General features: G+C 37.4%; 1 protein-coding gene across 3 annotated transcripts in view; it reads right to left on the reverse strand.

Moving 5' to 3' along the window:
* CLHC1 (clathrin heavy chain linker domain containing 1) overlaps nt 1-23,583 on the reverse strand; it is a 34,034-nt gene that overhangs the window by 3,529 nt on the left and 6,922 nt on the right. For 2 of the 3 annotated variants that reach the window (XM_025992658.2, XM_072741960.1), the window contains exons 3-10: nt 21,053-21,240; nt 19,386-19,519; nt 17,418-17,619; nt 17,192-17,304; nt 16,325-16,418; nt 14,780-14,886; nt 12,486-12,660; nt 6,686-6,888 (exon numbers count right to left, since the gene is read on the reverse strand). In XM_025992658.2, coding sequence (XP_025848443.1) covers nt 6,686-6,888; nt 12,486-12,660; nt 14,780-14,886; nt 16,325-16,418; nt 17,192-17,304; nt 17,418-17,619; nt 19,386-19,519; nt 21,053-21,240 — 1,216 coding nt within the window. The remainder of the gene's footprint in view (nt 1-6,685; nt 6,889-12,485; nt 12,661-14,779; nt 14,887-16,324; nt 16,419-17,191; nt 17,305-17,417; nt 17,620-19,385; nt 19,520-21,052; nt 21,241-23,583) is intronic. The other variant, XM_072741961.1, reaches the window with a different exon arrangement.

Here is a 23,583-nt window from a genome sequence, read left to right on the forward strand (position 1 = left end):
TATGTATGTGTGTGCATTGCATGTATGTATATATGTATACACAGGCATGCAAACACACACACATAGATACAGAGTCAGAGAGAAATTGTAAAAGAAGAAACAAGGAATAGCAGAATATAATTCTATATCAATAAAGTCAAACAATTTTTTAAAAATTTCCCTAGAGAGAGGTAGAAGTTTATGATTTGGGTCACTCAAACTGGCCCCCACTAAGGTGAAGCTATCAACATAGCACGCCCCAGCCTTCAACATTTCATAACTCACACATCTTGCTCTGCTTCATTCAGTCAAGTATTGAAATCCCCTTCTCCAAAATCACCAACATTTACTAAAATATGTGCAAGATATGGTCTCTGACTAATTAGAAAAAATACAAATTCAAATCCTCTGCTTACCACACTTTGGAATCCATTTTGTCATTCATTAGTTTGACATGTTAATCATTTTTTATACTGTGGATGTTCTGTTTTAATAAGATTATAAAGGCCTATATACCAAGTATGATATCTCTTTAACTCACAACTATCTAGAGCAGTGGTTCTCCAAATATGGTCTAGGGCTACAAAGTCAAAACTACTTTCATAATAATACTAAGTTGTTATTTTTCTTTTTCATTCTCATTCTTTCAAAATACACATGAGACTACATGACACGTGGTATTACAACAGACTGAATATAGGAGCAGATATGGGAAGCCAGCTATCTTCTATAAAATCAGGCATTACAGAGATTTGCAAAAATGTAGAAAATGTAACTCTTTTCAGGAAATTCTTTGGTTTTGGAAGTTATTATTTTTTTAAAATATTATTTATTTATTTATTCATGAGAGACACAGAGCATGAGAAAGAGAGGCAGAGACACAGGCAGAAGGAGAAGCAGGCTCCCCGCAGGGAGCCCGATGTGGCACTTGATCCTGGGTCTCCAGGATCACAACCCAGGCCGAAGGTGGCGCTAAACTGCTGAGCCACCAGGGCTGCCCTGGAAGTTATTTTTTTATAAAACATTTTATTATGATAACATGTCATGGGCTTATTGTTATTTTGAATTAAATAAATACCTTTAAATTTTCTGCTTTAATGTCTAATAGGATAAATATTAATAGACATAACTCATGTATATAAGAGCTCTTTGGGATGTTCAGTGCTTTTTAAAAGTCTAAAAGTGATCTGAGGCCACAAGGTTTGAGAGCCTCACATCTGGAATAACCCAATAATCTGGAATATGCAGATAGGTATATTCACTTGTTTAATGATAATTTTTATTCTAAAAATTACTAGTGGGGACAAATATTTTTTACTTTTAAAACAGATGCTTTTTTAGTCACACTTATGCTTTTGGAACAAAAACCTTTCTAAGAACTTTTCTGTTTTTGTTTGTTTGGTTTTTTAATTTGTAAATGTATAACTGATAGTCTAAATCTTTTTTTTTTTTTTTTTTTTTTAATTAATTTTTATTGGTGTTCAATTTACCAACATACAGAAAAACACCCAGTGCTCATCCCGTCAAGTGTCCACCTCAGTGCCCGTCACCCATTCCCCTCCAACACCCGCCCTCCTCCCCCCTTCCACCACCCCTAGTTCGTTTCCCCGAGTTAGGAGTCTTTATGTTCTGTCTCCCTTCCTGATATTTCCCAACATTTCTTCTCCCTTCCTTTATATTCCCTTTCACTATTATTTATATTCCCCAAATGAATGAGAACATACACTGCTTGTCCTTCTCCGATTGACTTATTTCACTCAGCATAATACCCTCCAGTTCCATCCACGTTGAAGCAAATGGTGGGTATTTGTCGTTTCTAATCGCTGAGTAATATTCCATTGTATACATAAACCACATCTTCTTTATCCATTCATCTTTCGATGGACACCGAGGCTCCTTCCACAGTTTGGCTATTGTGGCCATTGCTGATAGAAACATCGGGGTGCAGGTGTCCCGACGTTTCGTTGCATCTGAATCTTTGGGGTAAATCCCCAACAGTGCAATTGCTGGGTCGTAGGGCAGGTCTATTTTTAACTCTTTGAGGAACCTCCACACAGTTTTCCAGAGTGGCTGCACCAGTTCACATTCCCACCAACAGTGTAAGAGGGTTCCCTTTTCTCCGCATCCTCTCCAACATTTGTTGTTTCCTGCCTTGTTCATTTTCCCCATTCTCACTGGTGTGAGGTGGTATCTCACTGTGGTTTTGATTTGTATTTCCCTGATGGCAAGTGATGCAGAGCATTTTCTCATGTGCATGTTGGCCATGTCCATGTCTTCCTCTGTGAGATTTCTCTTCATGTCTTTTGCCCATTTCATGATTGGATTGTTTGTTTCTTTGGTGTTGAGTTTAATAAGTTCTTTATAGATTTTGGAAACTAGCCCTTTATCTGATATGTCGTTTGCAAATATCCTCTCCCATTCTGTAGGTTGTCTTTTAGTTTTTTTGACTGTATCCTTTGCTGTGCAAAAGCTTCTTATCTTGATGAAGTCCCAATAGTTCATTTTTGCTTTTGTTTCTTTTGCCTTTGTGGATGTATCTTGTAAGAAGTTACTGTGGCCGAGTTCAAAAAGGGTGTTGCCTGTGTTCTCCTCTAGGATTTTGATGGACTCTTGTCTCACATTTAGATCTCTCATCCATTTTGAGTTTATCTTTGTGTATGGTGAAAGAGAGTGGTCCAGTTTCATTCTTCTGCATGTGGATGTCCAAATTTCCCAACACCATTTATTGAAGAGACTGTCTTTCTTCCAATGGATAGTCTTTCCTCCTTTATCGAATATTAGATGACCATACATTTCAGGGTCCACTTCTGGGTTCTCTATTCTGTTCCATTGATCTATGTGTCTATTTTTGTGCCAGTACCACACTGTCTTGATGACCACAGCTTTGTAGTACAACCTGAAATCTGGCATTGTGATGCCCCCAGCTATGGTTTTCTTTTTTAAAATTCCCCTGGCTATTCGGGGTCTTTTCTGATTCCACACAAATCTTAAAATAATTTGTTCTAACTCTCTGAAGAAAGTCCATGGTATTTTGATAGGGATTGCATTAAACGTGTAAATTGCCCTGGGTAACATTGACATTTTCACAATATTAATTCTGCCAATCCATGAGCATGGAATATTTTTCCATCTCTTTGTGTCTTCCTCAATTTCTTTCAGAAGTGTTCTATAGTTTTTAGGGTATAGATCCTTCACCTCCTTGGTAAGGTTTATTCCTAGGTATCTTATGCTTTTGGGTGCAATTGTAAATGGGATTGACTCCTTAATTTCTCTTTCTTCAGTCTCATTGTTACTGTATAGAAATGCCATTGATTTCTGGGCATTGATTTTGTATCCTGCCACGCTACCAAATTGCTGTATGAGTTCTAGCAATCTTGGGGTGGAGGCTTTTGGGTTTTCTATGTAGAGTATCATGTCATCGGCGAAGAGGGAGAGTTTGACTTCTTCTTTGCCAATTTGAATGCCTTTAATGTCTTTTTGTTGTCTGATTGCTGAGGCGAGGACTTCCAGAACTATGTTGAACAGCAGTGGTGAGAGTGGACATCCCTGTCTTGTTCCTGATCTTAGGGGAAAGGCTCCCAGTGCTTCCCCATTGAGAATGATATTTGCTGTGGGCTTTTCGTAAATGGCTTTTAAGATGTCGAGGAAAGTTCCCTCTATCCCAACACTCTGAAGTGTTTTGATCAGGAATGGATGCTGTATTTTGTCAAATGCTTTCTCTGCATCCAATGAGAGGATCATATGGTTCTTGGTTTTTCTCTTGCTGATATGATGAATCACATTGATGGTTTTACGAGTGTTGAACCAGCCTTGTGTCCCAGGGATAAATCCTACTTGGTCATGGTGAATAATTTTCTTAATGTGTTGTTGGATCCTATTGGCTAGTATCTTGTTGAGAATTTTTGCATCCATGTTCATCAGGGATATTGGTCTGTAATTCTCCTTTTTGGTGGGGTCTTTGTCTGGTTTCGGAATTAAGGTGATGCTGGCCTCATAGAACGAATTTGGCAGTACTCCATCTCTTTCTATCTTTCCAAACAGCTTTAGTAGAATAGGTATGATTTCTTCTTTAAACGTTTGATAGAATTCCCCTGGGAAGCCATCTGGCCCTGGAGTCTTGTGTCTCGGGAGGTTTTTGATGACTGCTTCAATTTCCTCCCTGGTTATTGGCCTGTTCAGGTTTTCTATTTCTTCCTGCTCCAGTTTTGGTAGTTTGTGGCTTTCCAGGAATGCATCCATTTCTTCTAGATTTCCTAATTTATTGGCATACAGCTGTTCATAATATGTTTTTAGAATCGTTTGTATTTCCTTGGTGTTGGTAGTGATCTCTCCTTTCTCATTCATGATTTTATTAATTTGAGTCTTCTCTCTCTTCTTTTTAATAAGGTTCGCTAATGGTTTATCTTAAATCTTTTTTTTTTTAAGATTTAATTTATTTATTCATGAGAGACACAGAGAGAGAGAGAAAGGCAGAAACACAGGGAGAGGGAGAATCAGGCTCCATGCTGGGTACCACACATGGGACTCCATCCCAGGTCTCCAGGATCACACCCCGGGGCTGAAGACGGCACTAAACCCCTGAGCCACCCAGGCTGCCCATTGATAGTCTAAATCTAAGAGAGAACAGTTTTTTCTGAAACCAGGAAGTATTAACAAATTGAATCTGTCCCCCAAGGTCAATATAATACTGTGGAAAGCTGTGGTTGTTTCTCATTAAAAAAGTAAAATAAAGAAATTTTTCAAACATTGTTTCCATTTTGTAAGCTTAATTTTTCTCATTTTTATCTTATGATGTGCTAAATACTTTTTTTTAAGATTATTTATTTATTTATTCATGAGAGACACAGAGAGAGGACAGAGACACAGGCAGAGGGAGAAGCAGATTCCCTGTGGGGGGAGCCCGATGCAGGACTCAATCCTGTGACCCTGGGATCACGCCCTGAGCCAAAGGCAGATGCTCAATCACTGAGCCACCCAGGCATCCCAACAAATTTTGAGGATAAACAGCAAAGTCCTAATTATGTAAGAGTGTCACTACTTTGTAAATTATTACAATACATATTTAATTATTCTAGATTGTAATGCACTACTTGAGGAACAGAACAATATAATAATGAGTCAATCATGTTTCTATGTACTTACACAAGGTAAATTTTACAAGCAAAACAGAAACTTGACATTTCAACCAATAAAAATTCTAAGAGTAATTAAACCATGGATGGATATTCCATCCATGTCTAAATTGACTAAAATAATCTCTTACCTATGGAAAAATAATAATTAAAAAGAAACTAAATCTGTACACTTAGATAATAAAAATAAAATACATAATTCATTCAACAAATATTAATTGAGTTGCACTTTCTATACCAGATTCTGTTTTGTTGCTGTGTGTGTGTAGGCAAATTACTTACCTCTTTGGGCAAGCCAAACTATAGTATCAAGTGGGCTATTATATAACAAATAAAGAAATTTATAACTTTAAAAAATAGATTCTAAGCAAAATTCAATTTATTGTTTGAAAATGATCAGATTCAACAGCCATCAACAGTCTTCTTTCCTAGAAAAATATAACCTAAAAGTGCTATGTTTTGTTCCATTTGCAACTTCTTAGAATTGGGGTACAAAGCCTGCAAATCAGAATATGACATAGGCCTGGGATGTGGGAGATGTCAGGATGCCTGCATGTTTAGGTTACGAAGGAAGAGATCAGCTCATTGAACTAAGGTTACCCTAAAGTTGACAATGGTCTCAGATCACAGCCCAACTGCAACCTAGATTTTCAAAATTTTGAAATGAACGTTATTTTACTAATTCGTAATTTCTAATGCTTATATCATAGTCCAGAACATTTTATGTAACAAATAAATTCAGCTATTAAAAAAATCCTTTAAGTTGCATGGCCTAAAATAGCTGCAAAATAAATTGTGTACTTCAGAGGGAGAGAAGCAGTGACACCCAGACATCCACCTTCTCGAAGGCTGCCAGGCCCTCCCCCGAGGACAGCCCCAGCCTCAGTCCCCAATACCTTTGCCAGACATGCAAGGAAAACAAATCTTGGGATCCCTGGGTGGCGCAGCGGTTTAGCGCCTGCCTTTGGCCCGGGGCACGATCCTGGAGACCCGGGATCGAGTCCCATGTCCGGCTCCTGGTGCATGGAGCCTGCTTCTTCCTCTGCCTGTGTCTCTGCCTCTCTCTCTCTGTGACTATCATAAATAAATAAAAATAAATCTTTAAAAAAAAAAAAAAGAAAACAAATCTTCTCAGCAACAACTGACCATAAAGCAGAGACCACCCTGCTGCACCTGGCCACAGCTACCTTGGACCCTCCATCAGTACCACAAGCTTGACGAACTTCACTCCCTGCCTCAGGGTTCCCTCTGTGCAAGCTTTGGCTCATTTCCCTCTCAGGGCCTCAGTATCTCTCCACTTGTATGATGGGTCTAGCAGTGCCTACCTGATGGGACTGTTGTGGGGATTGGCTAGAAGAGTGTGAGAACACCCTACCCAGAGTCTGGCACAGAGTAGGTACTCAATAAAAGTTAGATAGGTTTTCACTAAAAACAGGCAAACAGACAAATCTACTCATCATATATGTAAAACACACTTTATACGTAAATCCAAAATATTTCCTACTATCATGAGTGATCTTAGAATTAAAGTCTAGAATTCAAATGTATACAGTTAAGTAGACTTTTTCACTTACCGTAAGTAAAGTCCTTGAATTGCTGTATGTATTCCATGGCCCCATGAATCTGACCCTGTTTACACAGGCAAAGAAGAGCTTTCTTGTGCAGGCCACATTCACTGTAGATCATCTGAGCTAACGCTAGGCACTTGGCCTTGTTATAAGTATCCTGTTCCCCATAATCACAAATCACATCCCCCACCTCCTCAGAAAATGTGAGCCTAGAGCAAGCAGATCAAGAAGTATACTTTAGAGAGTTCTTGGTGAGTAGATGAGAATATCTAAAAATTCAGCACAGCAGAACAGGATTTTCCACAGTCTGTAAGAATTCCAAGTTAATAGGCAATTGATGTAGAAGAAATTAAAGATATCTAAGATTTGACAACAAGAACAAAAACAAAAACAATCAGCACATATTCGTTTGGGGGAAGACATTTTAGCGAAACTGAGCTCAAGTTTTTAAAAAATCTACAAACACAGTTAAAACTCTCCTAAAAAGACTGGTGGGATTTAAAATGACAAGGTAAAGAAAAATTCTCTTATAATTGAGGATCTCAATGTCCTCAGCAGTTATCTATATTCTAAACCCTGTAGAGAGTAAGAACTCATTAAATGTTGGTTAAAGACAGTGACAAGAAATTTTAGCTCAAAATTAGTGACAGATCTCGTAAGCATTTGCAAGAAATGTGTGATACCAGTGTTATTTTTTAAGATTGTTATAGATATATAAAAAACAAAGGGAAAAAAAGGATATAAGATGTCCCTACTAGAAGAGACTGATGTAGTTCTTTTGAGATGGCTCACTTGAGGGAACCCTGGGTGTCTCAGCAGTTTAGCGCCTGCCTTTTGGCCCAGGGTGTGATCCTGGGGTCCCAGGATCGAGTCCCATGTTGGACTCCTTGCATGGAGCCTGCTTCTCCCTCTGCCTGTGTCTCTGCTTCTCTCTCTCTCTTTCTCTCTCTCTGTCTCTCATGAATAAATAAAATCTTAAAAAAAAAAGAGAGAGATGGTTCACTTGAATAGGTTTCACTTGTCATCACATTTTTTTAATTTTTAAACTTTTTACTTGTCATCACAATTTAATGCACCATCTTCAAATACAATTGAAGTGAATCATCTGCACTAGCACATTAACTCCACCTAGAAATGATCAGTGTAGGCCAAAACACATTTGGGTATAATTAAAGATATTCCTTCTAATCACTGGTTATATGGAAATTTTACTTTAGTTATATTTTTAATAGCTACAGCTTTATGTGTCAGGTGATCAGACTTTTTTCCCAGGTAAGAATGACTAAGAGAATCAAGATTAATCTATAGCCCAGGCAGTTTTAGGGCTGGCTCTGTGCAGGTCTTCAGGGAAAGAACTGTAGAACTTTTTAAGGTAGCTTAGAGGCCAGGCCATCAGAGTCAGAGACCAGAGGACAGAGGCCAAGAATAAAGAATATGAATTACCTTCAGTATTCTGTTAGGTCATCTAAGGATCCTTAAGAGTGGTATAATTTCCAAATTTATGCAGCCAAGGAACTGCATAAGAATTTTAATTCTTACAACTAAGAGGTAGAATCAGCCAATGACCATCAGTATATATAGGGAATTAATCTTGTCTGAAGTGCCTCTGCATTGATAACAGGTATTAATGAGCATGCACTTTCTAATGGCATTCTCACATCCAAACCATTTCCAGGGCTCCCTGACGAGTACGTTTTGTAGACAGTAGAAGGTGTGACCAGGTGGGAATATATTACCATATATTACCAGGTGGTATTCCCACATAACATATTACCATATATTACCAGGTGGTATACATTACCATATTTATATATATAGCCCATTTGGGGTGGCTATATATATATATATAGCCCAAGTGGGCTACAGGATATATATACATAAAAAGAAATTTCCTAAAACAGGATTAAATATTATGTGAACAATAAGTGAAGCCATAATGAGAGGGTGGGAAAAAGCTACTCTGCACTGGTAAACAGTAGTGCCATCAATACAGGACAGTTTGGGACTATCCACTGTCAGGTAGGGGAAATGGTGAATTTGGAATGGGCAGCAATAGGCAGTAGTGTGCAAACTTGCCATTTTTATATCTGAGACATTTCTAAATCATGACTTTATTATTTAGGGTGTGTTTCCATTAGTTCATCCATCTCCCTTATGATATATGAGAACTGTAACTACACTCTCATATGTATCCTATGTCTCTATGCAACCAGAGCCAAGTAAGCATAGTCCTTAGGATGCAAAATAAGCAAGCATGGCTACTAGATAGGTAACAGAGAGGCCTTTCTTCTCTCTGCCTTCCAATACTCACAACCCATCCTATATCCACATAGACCCAGCAAGAGTAGCTTGATCTTCATAAGCAGGCAGAAATTGTTTTAGTCTTCTTTACTGGACCAGTGACTCTTCCCCAGATGACTATTAACAACTCACAGCTATCTCCTTCCCCAAAGAATTGCCCTCAGCTGACTGGAGCTGTCTCATGCAGAAAATTGTGCCTTTCAATCCTCCAGTAGTCTAGAGAAGATGACTGACTAACAAGGAATACGAAAGGCCAGTCCCACAATGTAAAAAGAAACAACTCTGGTATATAGGCTCCACATCCTCTCCCTATAAGGCTAGCTAATACTAGACTTCACCTGAGCTCACATCCTTGCTTAGCAGTTTGCCCTTCCCTAACCCATCTCATTTCTCCCCTTACAATATTTCTTAAGGAGTAGTCTATCAGCAAATGACATGACTCAAATCCAACTATCATGCTCTCTTGAAGGGAACAGAGAACCTGAGTGCCAAACATATTCCTCTCTTCCCTTTTATGTAACAAGAATCTTACCTTCTCATGATAATCAAAGTCAACTGATTTGGACTCAAAGTTAGTTAAGGATTCACAGGACCTCAAGTTGCAGGCATGGGAAACCTAAACTCCCTGTGATGGTTAATTTTATGTGTGTCATCTTGACAGGCTCATAGAGTGCCCAGATATTTAGTCAAGTATTATTCTGCGAGTCTGTGAGGATGTATTTGAAAGACAGTAACATTTGAATCCATAGACTGAATAAAGTAGACTGTTGTGAATGTGGATGGCTCTCATCCAATCACTTGAAAGCCTGCTTGACAAGGCCTCCTGCTTGACTGCTTAGTTGGGACATCATTCTTTTCTTACCTTTAGACTCAAACAGGTACATTGGCTTTTCTTGGGTCTTAAGCAGCCTGAAACTCACACCAGTGGTGGCTCTCTTGGGTCTCTAGCTTGCTGACTACAGATCTTGGGACTTACCAGCCTCCATAATCACCTGAGCCAACTTCTTCATATATGTGTATACACACACACACACACACACACATTCACACATATATAATTTTATATATGGAATATATATATCCTATTGATTCTATTTCTCTGGAGAACCCTAATTAATATACTCCCCAAGTGGGCTACCGGGAATGATAGCAGAGCTACACTTTTATCTCCCAGACCCAGTATTCTATCTACTGGGGATATACCATGTAATTGCCACTGATTTAGAGTGCATTTCGTCCTAAAGGATGCATTTCATCCTAAAGGATGGAGTAACAAACTAGCATCACCTGGACAAAACCTGAACCATCCAGGAACCAAGTTTGGGTTTTTTCCTCCTTGTCTACTGGTCTTAGGTCACCCCACCCCTGCATGAGACCATAGGTGTGAGCTGTGGAAGTAGTGTCAGACAGTTCATGGTAGTTGACATGGGTTCTGGGCCACCGATTCCTGAAACTAACTTGTATGCTCTGGATCTAGTGAGCATGACCTTGATTGTACCTAATTTTAAAGATTTATTAATTTATGATAGACACAGAGAGAGAGAGAGAGAGAGAGAGAGAGAGAGGCAGAGACACAGGAGGAGGGAGAAGCAGGCTCTATGCCAGGAGCCCGACACAGAACTCGATCCCGGGACCCCAGGATCGCGCCCTGGGCCAAAGGCAGGCGCCAAACCACTGAGGCACCCAGGGATCCCTGATTGAACCTAATTTTAGATGAACTCTCTGAGCCCACCTGACCTCATGACCTGGTGAGTCTGCCACAATCCAGTTCATGATGAGCAGTTCTAGTTTCACATCATTGGTGTTTCTTGGATAAACACTTCAACTTTGGTTGGACCCAAAGCAAGTAGGACCAAGCAAAGTTTTTTAATCGTATACGGTGGCAGATAATCTACTGGGAGATCTCTGGGTAGTCCCAAGACAAATGAAAATTGTTAGCGGGTATCAATAATCACAGTTTGAAAAAGGCATGGCAACCACAGTCATCCTACCAGACTAGCCATCAAGACCAGGAGAAGTTTCAGAGTAGAATATAAAATGGATGATATAGGAGAAAGATGATTAATAATTAATATGGATGAATCTCAAAATAACTAAGTGAAAGAGCCAGACCAAGAAGAAAAAATAATACATAATGTATAATTCCATTTTTATAAAATTCTAGAAAATGAAACTTCATCTACTGTGACAGAAAGTAGATCAGTTGTTAACCTGGGGACAGTGGAGGTGGAATAAGGTTAATTATCTCAGTGGTGGTGATAATTTTATGGGTATATACATGTCAAAAGTTGTCAAACTGTACTGATTATTATATGTCAATTATATCTCTACAATGCTGTTTTCCAAAAACTCATCAAACTGTGCATTTGAAATATACATCAATTATTGTATATAACTTATATCTCAATAAAGTTGTAAAAAACAAATTACAGCCCTAGGATCAATTATCATGATAAACACTATAGTACATCCCACTAACTCCTCTCTTAAAGATTCCCCCAGAATTATAACTACAGGAGAGGTTGTGCCTGGATGGAGCGAAATTAATGTGACAAGCAAATACATAGGTTTGTGCAAATGGTTGACTAAAATAGAAGCTGTTTTAATGTCCTGCCTAGATCCTCCTTCCCCAGATACTCTGGGTGTGGCTGCCAGTGGCTTCCAAGTCCCTCCCTTCTAAGCAAATTGCCCTTTGCTGGTGGGAGCCACCATTATAGGATATTATGCTCCACCCAGGCAGTCTACAGCCCTAAAAGAGAAAAAGATGTACAAAAGGCTGGCCCCTTGCCTCAAGGGGGACAGCTCTGTGGTATAGGTTATGGTCCAGAGCTTCTTATAAGTAAGACCAAGGTTAGAACTTGCCTAAGATCACATCCTTTCTTGGCTTCCCAAAAACATACACATTCCTCTCTATTCTGCTTCACTCACTCCCTGATAGGGTTTTGAGAAGCCCTCTCTATCAATCACATACACTCAAATTCCTGTCTGAGACTTTGGTTCTAGGGAATCTAACCTAAGGGAGCTCTAGTGCAAATATGGCACTCTGTCCTGAAACCAACTCAGAGAAGCCATCTCCTGTCTATCCTTGCTGGTTTGTATGTTCTAAATGTTACCTTGGCCTACATCCATACTGCTTATAAGTTTTCTCCTAGGTTTATCCTTTACATGTACCCATAACCTATTTGGATCCAGGTTCCTGCCTTATCCCTCTGAGTAGCATGATACTGATTAATCCTTTTCTAGCCTTACCAATCAACTTCTATCCACCATTAAGTGGTCATGAATCATGCTGTGAACTGCCATTAGTTAACTCCTGATCTGGGCTCTTTGTGACTAGGTCCCATGACTACATGAATGCTTAGTAAATTCTTTCTGACCCATTAATTGCAATAGAGACCTGAGATAAATGTTCAAATAATGTAGTAATAAAAAACTATTGAAATCTTGAGAGTAAACAACTTTACTAACCAACTACCAAAGTTGTTAAAAGCTTAACTTTGCTTACCTTTCCTGGGTGACCCAATTGATAACTAAATCTAAACGTTTTTCAGATAATCCACATTTGATTCCTTCCAGGGTTAGTTCTGCATCAATAGGACGTCTACATGCATGACTTGTGCTAAATATGGCTTCAAAAAATAAGAGTAAGGGAAAAGGCTTTCCTCGAATTTTTCCAACAGCTACGGAGAGAAGAAAAGTTTTTTAGTTGAATACTTTAGGTAAGTAATAGTTTACTTTTTCTTACTTCATATTATTATTTTCATCTCTTTGTATTTTCAAATAATTTCAATCTAAAGTTATATATTTATAATTTTTAACTAATGCTTATGGATTAAACATTAGATTTTGGATAATGACTAAATATTACATGCTATGTGAAAACAAAGGCAGAAATTGGAGTGATGTGTCTACAAACTAAAGAATGCCAAAAATTGCTGACAGCCATTTAGAAGCTAGAAGAAAAATATGGAAAGTAATCTCCCTCAGAGCCTTCACATGGAAGTTTTAAAAGCTGAAAGAATATATCACCAGCAGACTTTCACTATAAAAAATGTTAAAAGTAATCTTTCAAGCAGAAGGAAAATACCAGAGAGAAATAGGAGTCTACATGAAGAAATGAAGACTGGAAATGGTATATGTTATGAATATAATTATTTAGAAGTATACTGTTTTTATATAATACATCAAGTGTAACATCACCTAATGGTAGAATGTGATAAGTTAAAGACATAATCTATAAACCCTAAAGCAACAACCAAAATAAGGCAACAAGGAGTTATAGCTCATGATCAGCAAAGGAGAAAAATACAATCATGAAAAAATTCAACTAATTCAAAAGAAGGCAGAAAAAGAGGGGAAAAAACAAGGTAACAAGCAAGGGGTAAGAAAGAAAACAAAACTCAACCATGTCAACAATCACATTAAATGTAAGTGATCTTGGGATGCCTGGTGGCTCAGTGGTTGAACATCTGCCTTTGGCCCAGGGTGTGGTTCTGGAGTCCTGGGATTGAGTCCTCAAGGAGCCTGCTTCTCCCTCTGCCTAAGTCTCTGCCTCTCTCTCTCTCTCTGTATCTCTCATGAATAAATAAATAAAATATTTAAAAAATAAATGTAAGTGATCTTACATAAAATAAACTTACAAAAAATAAACTTTCTTACATAAAAATAAACTCCAAGTGAAAGGCAAAGATTGTCAGTGTATTAAAAAGTAGGATCCAAGTAAATGTTGCTTAGAAGACACTGACTATTTTTTGTTTCAAGTTTTTATTTAAATTCTAGTTAGTTAACATATATAGTAAAATTGGTTTCAGGTATAAGAGTTTGTGATTAATCACTCCCATATAATAACACCCAGTGCTCATCACAAGTGCCCTCCCTAATACCCATCACCCATTTAGCCCATTCCCTGGCCTACCTCCCCTCCATCAACCCTCAGTTTGTTCTCTATAGTTAAGAGTCTCTTATAGTTTGCTTCCCTCTTTTTTCCTTTCTCCAATGTTCATCCATTTTGTTTCTTAAATTTCACATAAGTGAAATCATATGGTATTTTTCTTTCTCCAACTGAGTTATTTCACATAGCATAGTATACTCTAGCTCCATCCATGTCATTGCAAATAGCGAGATTTCATTCTTTTTGATGGCTGAGTAATATTCCATTGTAAATACATAGACATAGATATACAGATATACATATAGATAGATATCTTCTTTATTCATTCATCAGTCAATGGACATTTAGGCAAGAAGTCAAGAAAATTACTTACTATGTAATTCCATTATATAAAGTGCTAGGAAATGCAAACTAATCTACAGTGACTGAGAGCAGACTAGCAGTTGCCCCTGACGCTGTGGGAGACAGGGAGATGGGAGGGATAAGGAGGAGTCAGAGAGAGGAATCACTGAGGGCAATGAGGGAACTTTTAGGTGATACAAATGTCAAAACTTTTCAAATTGTGTAAATACATGCACTGTGTTGTATGTATGTCAACTTACAGCAATAAAGCTCTGTTTTAAAAGGAAGTAGAGCAAATTTGACAAAATGTTAACATTTACTAAATCTTGATAGTGAGTACATGGCTGTTGTACATTTCTCCACACTTTTTTTGTATGCTTGAAATATTTCCACATTTAGAAAACCTAATCAAATTCCTCAATGTGACAGCTAAAGAAATGGAGTCATTAGCAGAGATAGGGCTGGAGCCTAGATCTGTAGTCAGCTACTATAATACTCTTTCCATTCCATCATGCGGAAAAAGCACAATTTGCCTACATACATAAGATTCATAGAAAAATGCTCACCCTTAAATTTATTCACTGTCCCAATGTTTTGAAGAATTCTTCTGGGACTGCGTGCTGCAAAACAAGCTGCCTTTTCATATTCACCAAGCGACATTAATTCATTGAACCTACAGCCATTCCATTTTGTTATACATTATAATAGTACACACACAAAAAGGAAAGAAAACTGATTAGAAATGTCTGAAGCAAACTAAACACAGTAATATAGGAAAACTATATCTAGATTTTTTCTCTCAGTAAGATGTTTTTTCACTCTTTCTGTGATATTCCAGCATTTTTTTGTATCTGTATTTTTTGAATAAAACTCACCTGACAGAAGACTTTAAACCTTACCCTGTACTTTATTTCTATAGCACTTATTGCAAGACATAGAGAACAAAAGACCTTGAACTGAATTCACAACGAGCTCAGATTTTTTTCTCTGGTATCGTCTGAAGATGAAAAAGGATATGAGGGGAAAGAAGGGCAACCTGCTTAGGGATTAAGCCTAGGGGACACAGTAAGTGAAACACAAAGAATGTGGAATTGGAGATCAAGAGGTATCCTTGGTATTCACGAGCCTATGTTGCTCTGCAGGCATCAGACACTCCATTAATTATGAGACTAACACAGAAGAAAAAATAATAGTTCGGTTAACTTAAGCCTCTACTCCTCTTCTTAGGGCAAAATGTCTTCAAACCACCCCTTACCCCATAATTAATAAAACTATGGCAAACAGGATTTACAGTGTTGCAAATGAATTTAAAACCCTAGAGAGAAAAACACCAAAGTAATACTAATAAGCAAAACACATAAAACTTTCAACTTCAAGGGTTCTTCTCTCATATCTAAAGCTGGTAGACTTGGAGAGGCACAGAGTGTAAGGAAATAGCACAGGCTTTGGTACCACCCCAAAATGACCTTCGCCCCTTCTTTGTACCACATCAGTAAGACAATCCACAATAAAAATTGTTCAACATATAACTAGAAACAATATTGTTCAACATAGAACTAGAAATGTTCCTTACATACTGGCCTCATAGCCTATAAATTAATCTCTTAGAGAACAGTCATAGGTCTTCTTAAGCCTCTATTACACACTATATATAGTAACTTAAATATTAGGAAGAAATATGCCTCTTAATATGACATAGGATGGAAATGATGAGAAAAAAATGACTGAATTAGGATAATCTGACTCATGACTCATGAAGATATTCTCAAAAACATTTCATAACACCAGGCAAATGGTTAGGAAATGCAAATATAGATATAAATAAAACTTAAATCAACACTATGAGCCACCTATATCCTCTGAAAAATCTCCCAGACTACCAATCTAATATTTTTTATACAAAGAATCTATTTTCAAAAATTCTAGTTTATTTTCTAATTTGTTTATTAGAGTAAAATAATAAAAATACAAAATCTAGAGACTATAGGCTCATCAAGATGCTAAATAAATGCTGAACACTTAATATTAAACATGTACTTAATATTTAAATAAATATTAAATAAATGTGATAACATTTTAATAAGAAAAATCAAAGATTTTAAAATACTTGCCTTTCAATGTAGCCAAGCAAAATTTCAGCTTCTTTTGCCTTGCCTGGATCATCTTCAAGCAGTTCCTCAACAATGCCTTGGTCACCTATAGTTACTGAAAGCACCATAGTATACTTAAGATTATCGATCAAAAGAAAAAATAATATATATATATATATATATATATGCTTAATATCAATAACTTAATGTGGGATCCCTGGATGGCTCAGTGGTTTAGTGCCTGCCTTCGGCCCAGAGCGTGATCCTGGAGTCACCAGATTGAGTCCTGCATCAGGCTCCCTGCATGGAGCCTGGTTCTTCCTCTGCCTGTGTCTCTGCCTCAATCTCTCTCTGTGTGTCTCTCATGAATAAATAAAAATCTTTAAAAAAATAACTTAATGCTATGATTTCTAACAGCACTAACCTCCTTCTAAACTGAGTAGCCTCCCCATCTGTGTCTCCCTTATTTTCAGGTAATTTTTAGGTATTCTCTCTTTGGCTTACCACATTTACTATTTACCAATTTTTTTTTTAAGATTTTATTTTTTAATTCATGAGAGACACAGAGAGAGGCAGAGATACGGGCAGAGGAAGAAGCAGGCTCCATGCAGGGAGCCGGACGTGGTACTCAATCCTGGGACTCCAGGATCACGCCCTAGGCCAAAGGGAGGTGCTCAACTATTGAGCCACCCAGGTGTCCCTACTATTTACCAATTATCTGTTAGCTGTTGAAGGAAGAAGGTCAGAGGGTAATAGAAACCTAACAGAAGTAGTGCATTTTTTTTATTTCTTTAAACTCAGGCTAGGAAAATCCTTATTCTTTAGCTTTCTGGGGAAAAAATGATGTTTTCCATTATTTGTTGTAGTTAAAAAATATAGATAAATTACCATGTAAACTTTTAGTTTTCTGAATTTCCTCCACAAGGTCTTGAAATGAGCTGCTCATATCAGATTTTACCCATGAAGTAAGTGCATTTGAAATAATTTGCAGTCTTTGATGACTACAAAGATTAAAAAAAAAATCAACAATTTACTGAATCTAAAATCAAATAGTGGAATAATAGAATAAACACAAATAAAAGCTTTGAACTTAAAAAATATATAATTTTCATACCAAAACTGTAATTCTTTGTTCATATTTTCAGCTAAATCTCTCCGTTTTAATGTCACAATCATTTCCTCATCTAAGTCTGCCTTCCTTTGAACTGGAACATATTTTTTCAACATAATCCGTTTAATTTCAATATATTTATCCTCAAGATGTTTCAGGTATTTAGTGAGAGCATCTAAATTGACGGATTCTTGAAGAGTCATGCCTTCAGGGAAAAGGGAACAAATCAAAAGTGAAACCATGTGGGGGACTCATCCTCAATGGCAAGTCCTAGCAAAATAGAACATAGTTTGCAGTGTTAAGAAATAAATAAGACATGCATGAACTTGTAACTTACTAAACATAAAGGGAATTAGCACACAATTTTAAATGCGTAGCAGTTTTAAACATATCATCAATGAAGGCTGATTGTCCAAACCTTAGCATCTTAAAGGTTTTTTTAAAGCTTTTTATTTTACTTTTAAGAGAGAGAGTGTGCTCACACAGCTGGGGGGGCAGGGGTGTAGAGGGAGAGAAAAAATCTTAAGCAGGCTCTACGACCAGTGTGGAGCCCAGTGAAGGGTTTGATCTCACCACCCTGAGATCAGGATCTGTGATGAAATCAAGAGTCCTATCCTTAACTGACTGAGCCACCCTGGCTTCCCTGCATCTTAAGAAGCTTTAATGACCTCACTGTCCGGCCTTGCAAATCTCCAAGCATCACTGTTACTCAACACTGCTAAGAGCTTCTGCCTAACAATTCAGGATTTTTGTCCAAAGATTTCTCTCTAACCAAATCTTCCATTAATCTACTACAACAAACACTGGGGTAATCTGTTTATTCTCTCCAATGCAAAGTTTATAAAACCTGACAAACCCTCAGCTCTCTCTCCCTCATCACCCCCTGTATTCATCATTCATAACAGTCCACTCACACAAACTTGAAATGATTCCCTTATACAGGCCAACTCTTGCCTTTAAAGGCATACCTCAAAATTCTCTCCCAGAAACCTCCCTGGATTAATCATACTCAATTTGTAATCATTTCCTTACCTTGAATCCTTTCAGCATTTTATCAATTTGACTTATTCTCTACTTATTCATATGTACCTTATTTGTAGTTTGAGAATCATTTATTTTGTATTTGAAAGTGAATCTAGTCCCTGCTCCCACCAAATGCAGGATGATCATCCAACCTCAGGTGAAATCCTCTGGTATGGAACAGTTCATTATCTTCAAGACGTAGCTTCTTCTATTAAAACCAAAACTGACTTCCTAAAATTTCCACTTACTGATTCTGGCTCTGGATAAACACTGGTTGAAATCCTTAAAAGTTCGGAATACAGTTAGCTATTCTCAGTCTCCCTTTTCTCCAGGATGAATATTTATAATTCTTCTATCCATGCATCAAAAAAACCTCTCAACATCCTGACAAATTCCAGGATATACTCCCAATTTCTTAAAATGTGGCTTAGGTGAAGATAAAGAACCAGTAAATGCTGACATCAATGTGAATCAAAAATATTCACTAGAATTTAATACACGACAATTTTTTTTTGTATATAATACCAGGGAGTCTCAAAATTTAGAATCACCTGAAGGCCTTGCTAAAACACTATTGAGTTGCACCCCACCCACACCCCAAATCCCATCCCTGGAGTTTCTGACACAGTAAGTCTGCAGTGGGGCCAAAGAGTTGCATTTCCAAGAGATTTAAGGGTAATTTTGACATTGATGCAGGAACCAAACTTTAATAGCTACTCCCTTACACTTTACGTAATCCAGCCAGTCTGGAACTCTTAGTCTTTCAGGGTTGTTGAAGTTTCTCATTCCCTTATAGTTGTCTGCAGCCCAGGCTAACGTTTGTAAAGTCTGACTAAAATCCTGGTACACTTGTAAACATATACATTGTAGCACATATATCATAATTCGTATGATAGATAATAACTGAAAACAGTTGGAATTTCAAACGCTTTAAACAAAATACAGTACCTGGAATAGGTTTTGAAGGATCTTTGGAGAAAGTATGGTATTTTACCTCTTTTGTGTCATACTCTGCCCTAAGTTGTTTCATTTTGTCTATTTGCAATTGAATCTTTGAGGAATCATTTTCAATAACATTCATTCTGAAAAACAGAAAGGCTTTCTTATATTTCTTTCAACTAGTTATTTAATCATAAGATTTAAAGTAAAACAGATTAAATCATCACTTTATTTTGGCTGATTATCATTTTGAAGCATTATGGACTTGAGTGTAAGTTTACAAAACGATGCCCATAAAAAGTTAACTAACCTTACAAGTGAGGAACAGAGCTGAATCAGTAACATCTCACACTACCAATTCGTAACCTTACTGGAAATTTGTATGTGTTATGTTAAACATAATAATCTGGCCACAAAGTACTGTATCTATTCCCTATAGTTGAAAATTACCTTTGCAGCTACAGTTATTTTTGTAATTATATTAGCTTTCTGTGGCTGCTTTAACAAATTGCCAACAACTTATTGGTAGCTTAAAACAACAGAAATTTTTTCTCCTACAGTTCGAGAGATCAGAAATCCAAAATCAGTATCACGGGCCAAAATCAAAAGGCTATGCTTTCTCTTAGAAACTCTAGGGAAAAATCCATTCCTTGCCTCTTCCAGCTGCTAGGGGCTGCTGGCCTTCTAGGACATCACTTCAATCTGTCTGCATAACCACACTGCCTTCTCTCCTTCTGCCTGTCCACACTCTTTCTGCCTCTCTTTTATAAGAACACTTGTGATTGTATTTAAGGCCCACCTGAATTATCCAGGATAATCTTCATGTATCAAGATCCTTAATGTAGTTTTTTTTTCCAAATAAAGTAGCAATTCCAGGTTCCCAGGATTAGGAACTAATAATAACTTTGAGGCCATTATTCAGCCTCCTATAGTAATTATGTGGGGTTTTTTAAATTTTATTTTATTTATTTGAGAGAGAGAGAGCACACGAGTGGGTGGAGGGGGGAGGCTGAGCAGAGGGAGTAGACTCCCTGCTGAGAGCCCCCCCTCCCCAACAAAGTGGAGCTCCATCCCAGAACCCTGAGATCATGACCTGAACCAAAGGCAGACACTTAACCAACTGACCCACCTAGATGCCCCTCCTATCCTAATTTTGATCCTAGAGCTGGAGGAAGGATAGCACCTCTTTGAGATAAAACTATTTTATTCCAGAATTGGGGATCTTGAAGACCAAAAGGTGGATATAAATTTCTTTAAGCATTATTTGAAGTTCACTATCTAGTTTATCACTAATATGTTGGTCCAGGGAGGAAATAACAGATTAAAATAAACTAGACATATAAATGTCAACGTTTTTGGCAAATTAAAAACAAGTCTGTCAGTAGAGAACTGCTGCCCACATCTGATTACTATACAGAGTTCCTGGTGACTATAGATGCCTCAGAGTAAGAGCCTGTAGTATTTATGAAAGAGGGACTGCAGAAATAAAATACCACTTGACTTTCATCCAAATAAACTTATGCTTGTGAAAGAGCATGTTAAAAGTAAACAAATTTTGGGGGCGGCTGGGTGGCTCAGTTAGTTAAGTGTCTGACTCTTGACTTTGGCTCACGTCATATCTTAGGGTTATGGAATTGAGCCCTGTGTCCTTTTGGGCTACTTACTAATACACTTACTTTGCCACAAGTTGGATTGTTCTTTTCCTGTGATACACCAATGCTGTGGGCTCTGCTGCCAAAGCTTTAAGTTTTCCATGAAGACAAAATGCAGTCCTTTGGCCTTCCTTCATTGTCTCAATAATGGCATCATATTCTTTTTTGATTGAAGTGAGAACGGATTTGTATGCAGTGACATACTCTATTACCTGAAATATGATTTTTTTCTGCCTATGGTACTGAATTTTTTTTCTGGAAAACTATGGAACAAAAGCCTTGCAAACAGCATTATTGTAGATTCTTTTTTTTTTTTAAAGATTTATTTATTTATTTATTTATTTATTTATTTATTTATTTATGAGAGAGAGAGAGAGAGAGAGAGAGAGGCAGAGACACAGGAGGAGGGAGGAGCAGGCTCCATGTGCGGAGCCCGATGTGGGACTTGATCCCGGGACTCCAGGATTGCTTGCGCCCTGGGCCAAAGGCAGGCGATAAACCGCTGAGCCACCCAGGGATCCCTGATTATTTCTTAAATAAGACATGACAGGCAGTTAGAAGCCTTAAATTTTAATACCCAGGGTATAAAGACAATATTCACAGAATATGCACTTTGTGAATTATTACAATACTGTGAGCTTAAATATTTTTGCTCTACTTAGTATGAAAACATATATTATATGTCAGTTAAAACCAATACCAGTTCTAATTATCTCAATTATAGATCTTTTAAATATAATTGCCTACCATTCCTTACTATCTCCAAATCTAGTCTTAGACGTCGTCATTCAGACCTTAAAATCTTGGATTCTCTTCACCTGTTTTTCTAACCTATCAGCTCCTACTAGCCAATCAATACTCTCAATTCCCCACTTGCATTTCTATTGCTAAGATGTCAAGTACAACTATAGAAAACCTACTACATATTCATGGTTTCCAATGGTATGTATAAGTAGAATATCTCTAGAAGGATAAAAAAGAAAATAGAAATATGGGAGTCTGCAGAGAAGCAAAGAGGAAGCAGGATCTGAGATGAAAAGGACATGATTTTCCACTGTATATTCTTTATTGGTTCTCTATCTTCTCTTTCTTTCTTCCTATCTTCTAGATGTATGACCCATGCAAAAATAATTGACAAACATTTAAATAAGTTAAAAAAACAAAAAATAATAAAGAATTTATTGTTTCCAAGTTCTGCTCACGAGGATTTTATTTTTTTAATGATTTTATTTATTTATTCATGAGAGGCACAGAGAGAGAGGCAGAGACCAGCAGAGGGAGAAGCAGGCTCCCCGTGGAGAGCCCAATGCAGGACTCAATCCTGAGACTCCAGGATCACTCTCTGGGCCCAAGGGAGGCGCTCAACCACTGAGCCACCCAAGTGTCCTGCTCTTAGTGTTTTTAAATGAAATTCCAGGGTTTTACGTATCTCTGTTTTTAGAATTTATGGATTAAAAGAGTTAACTAAGAATGGAAATAAATAGAGAAGAAGATGGAGAATAATTTATGAAGCAGTTAATCTATTATTTTTAATAATCTGTTTTTGGGAGTAAAGTCAGGCCAAGATAGATTAAAGAAATAATTTCCAAGTGGGAAGAGTTCTACACAGAGAGCTAGAGACTTTAAATCTTCTCTGCCATCATTTTTGTGATCCCAGGAGAAGGGGAAAAAATAACATTATTGTGCCATCACTGGCTTCATACACTGTTTAATATAATTCTTAATAAATTCAGGGTAAAAGTCCAGGGGTCTGAGGGAGATGAGGAAAAGCAGTCATTCCTCAGCTCCTACATATGGATATAGACTATTTGTACATGTTACCAGAAATAACACAAAAACCAGCCATTTCCAGATGACAGTTGCCTCCATAATTCGCCCATTTCTGTAGAAGCTCACTCTTCCAAGTTTTGGTCTTCTTCACTTACTAAGTCTGGCTCTTTCTATAACCTACCCTCAATACTTGTTATAGGAGTCTCAGGTCCTCCTTGCTTTGATTCAGGCACAGTTCACCAGGTAAAATCCTCTATATCTGATTCTAAGCAGAATTTGTTGTTTTCTGATTCCAAGTACTCAGAGATGCAAGTTATACTTTCATCTTTGTCCAATTAGATCCTTCCAAGAAGGAAGGAAGATTAGAGAAGGCAGTCATTAATAGTTTATTAACAATTAAATGTGCTGGAATAACATGAAAATGGAAAGACAGATTATCTTAAAAAAAAAAAAACAGAAAAAAAGTTTCTCTAAATATCAAATTATTTCTGTTTCAGACATCCTCTCAGTCCTGAAGAATAGGATTCTTTACAAGGCACAAAGGCATAACTTATAATTGTACAATGGACAGACAGTCTACATGGAAATCTTGGGGGGTAGGGAGAAAAGGTCTATAGATGTTAAATGTTCTTTAACTTAATTCCATGTCTTTTCTCTAAGAATTAAATTAACCAACACCACCTCCAACATGACTTCACTAGAACTATAATACTAATTTAAAGCAGACAACTCTTCATGTAAGAAAACTTCTGACAAGTGTCAGCATTTGGACACGCAAAGAAAAG

Source organism: Vulpes vulpes, chromosome 16 (genome assembly GCF_048418805.1).
Source record: "Vulpes vulpes isolate BD-2025 chromosome 16, VulVul3, whole genome shotgun sequence".
In the NCBI taxonomy this organism is placed as follows: Eukaryota; Metazoa; Chordata; class Mammalia; order Carnivora; family Canidae; genus Vulpes; species Vulpes vulpes.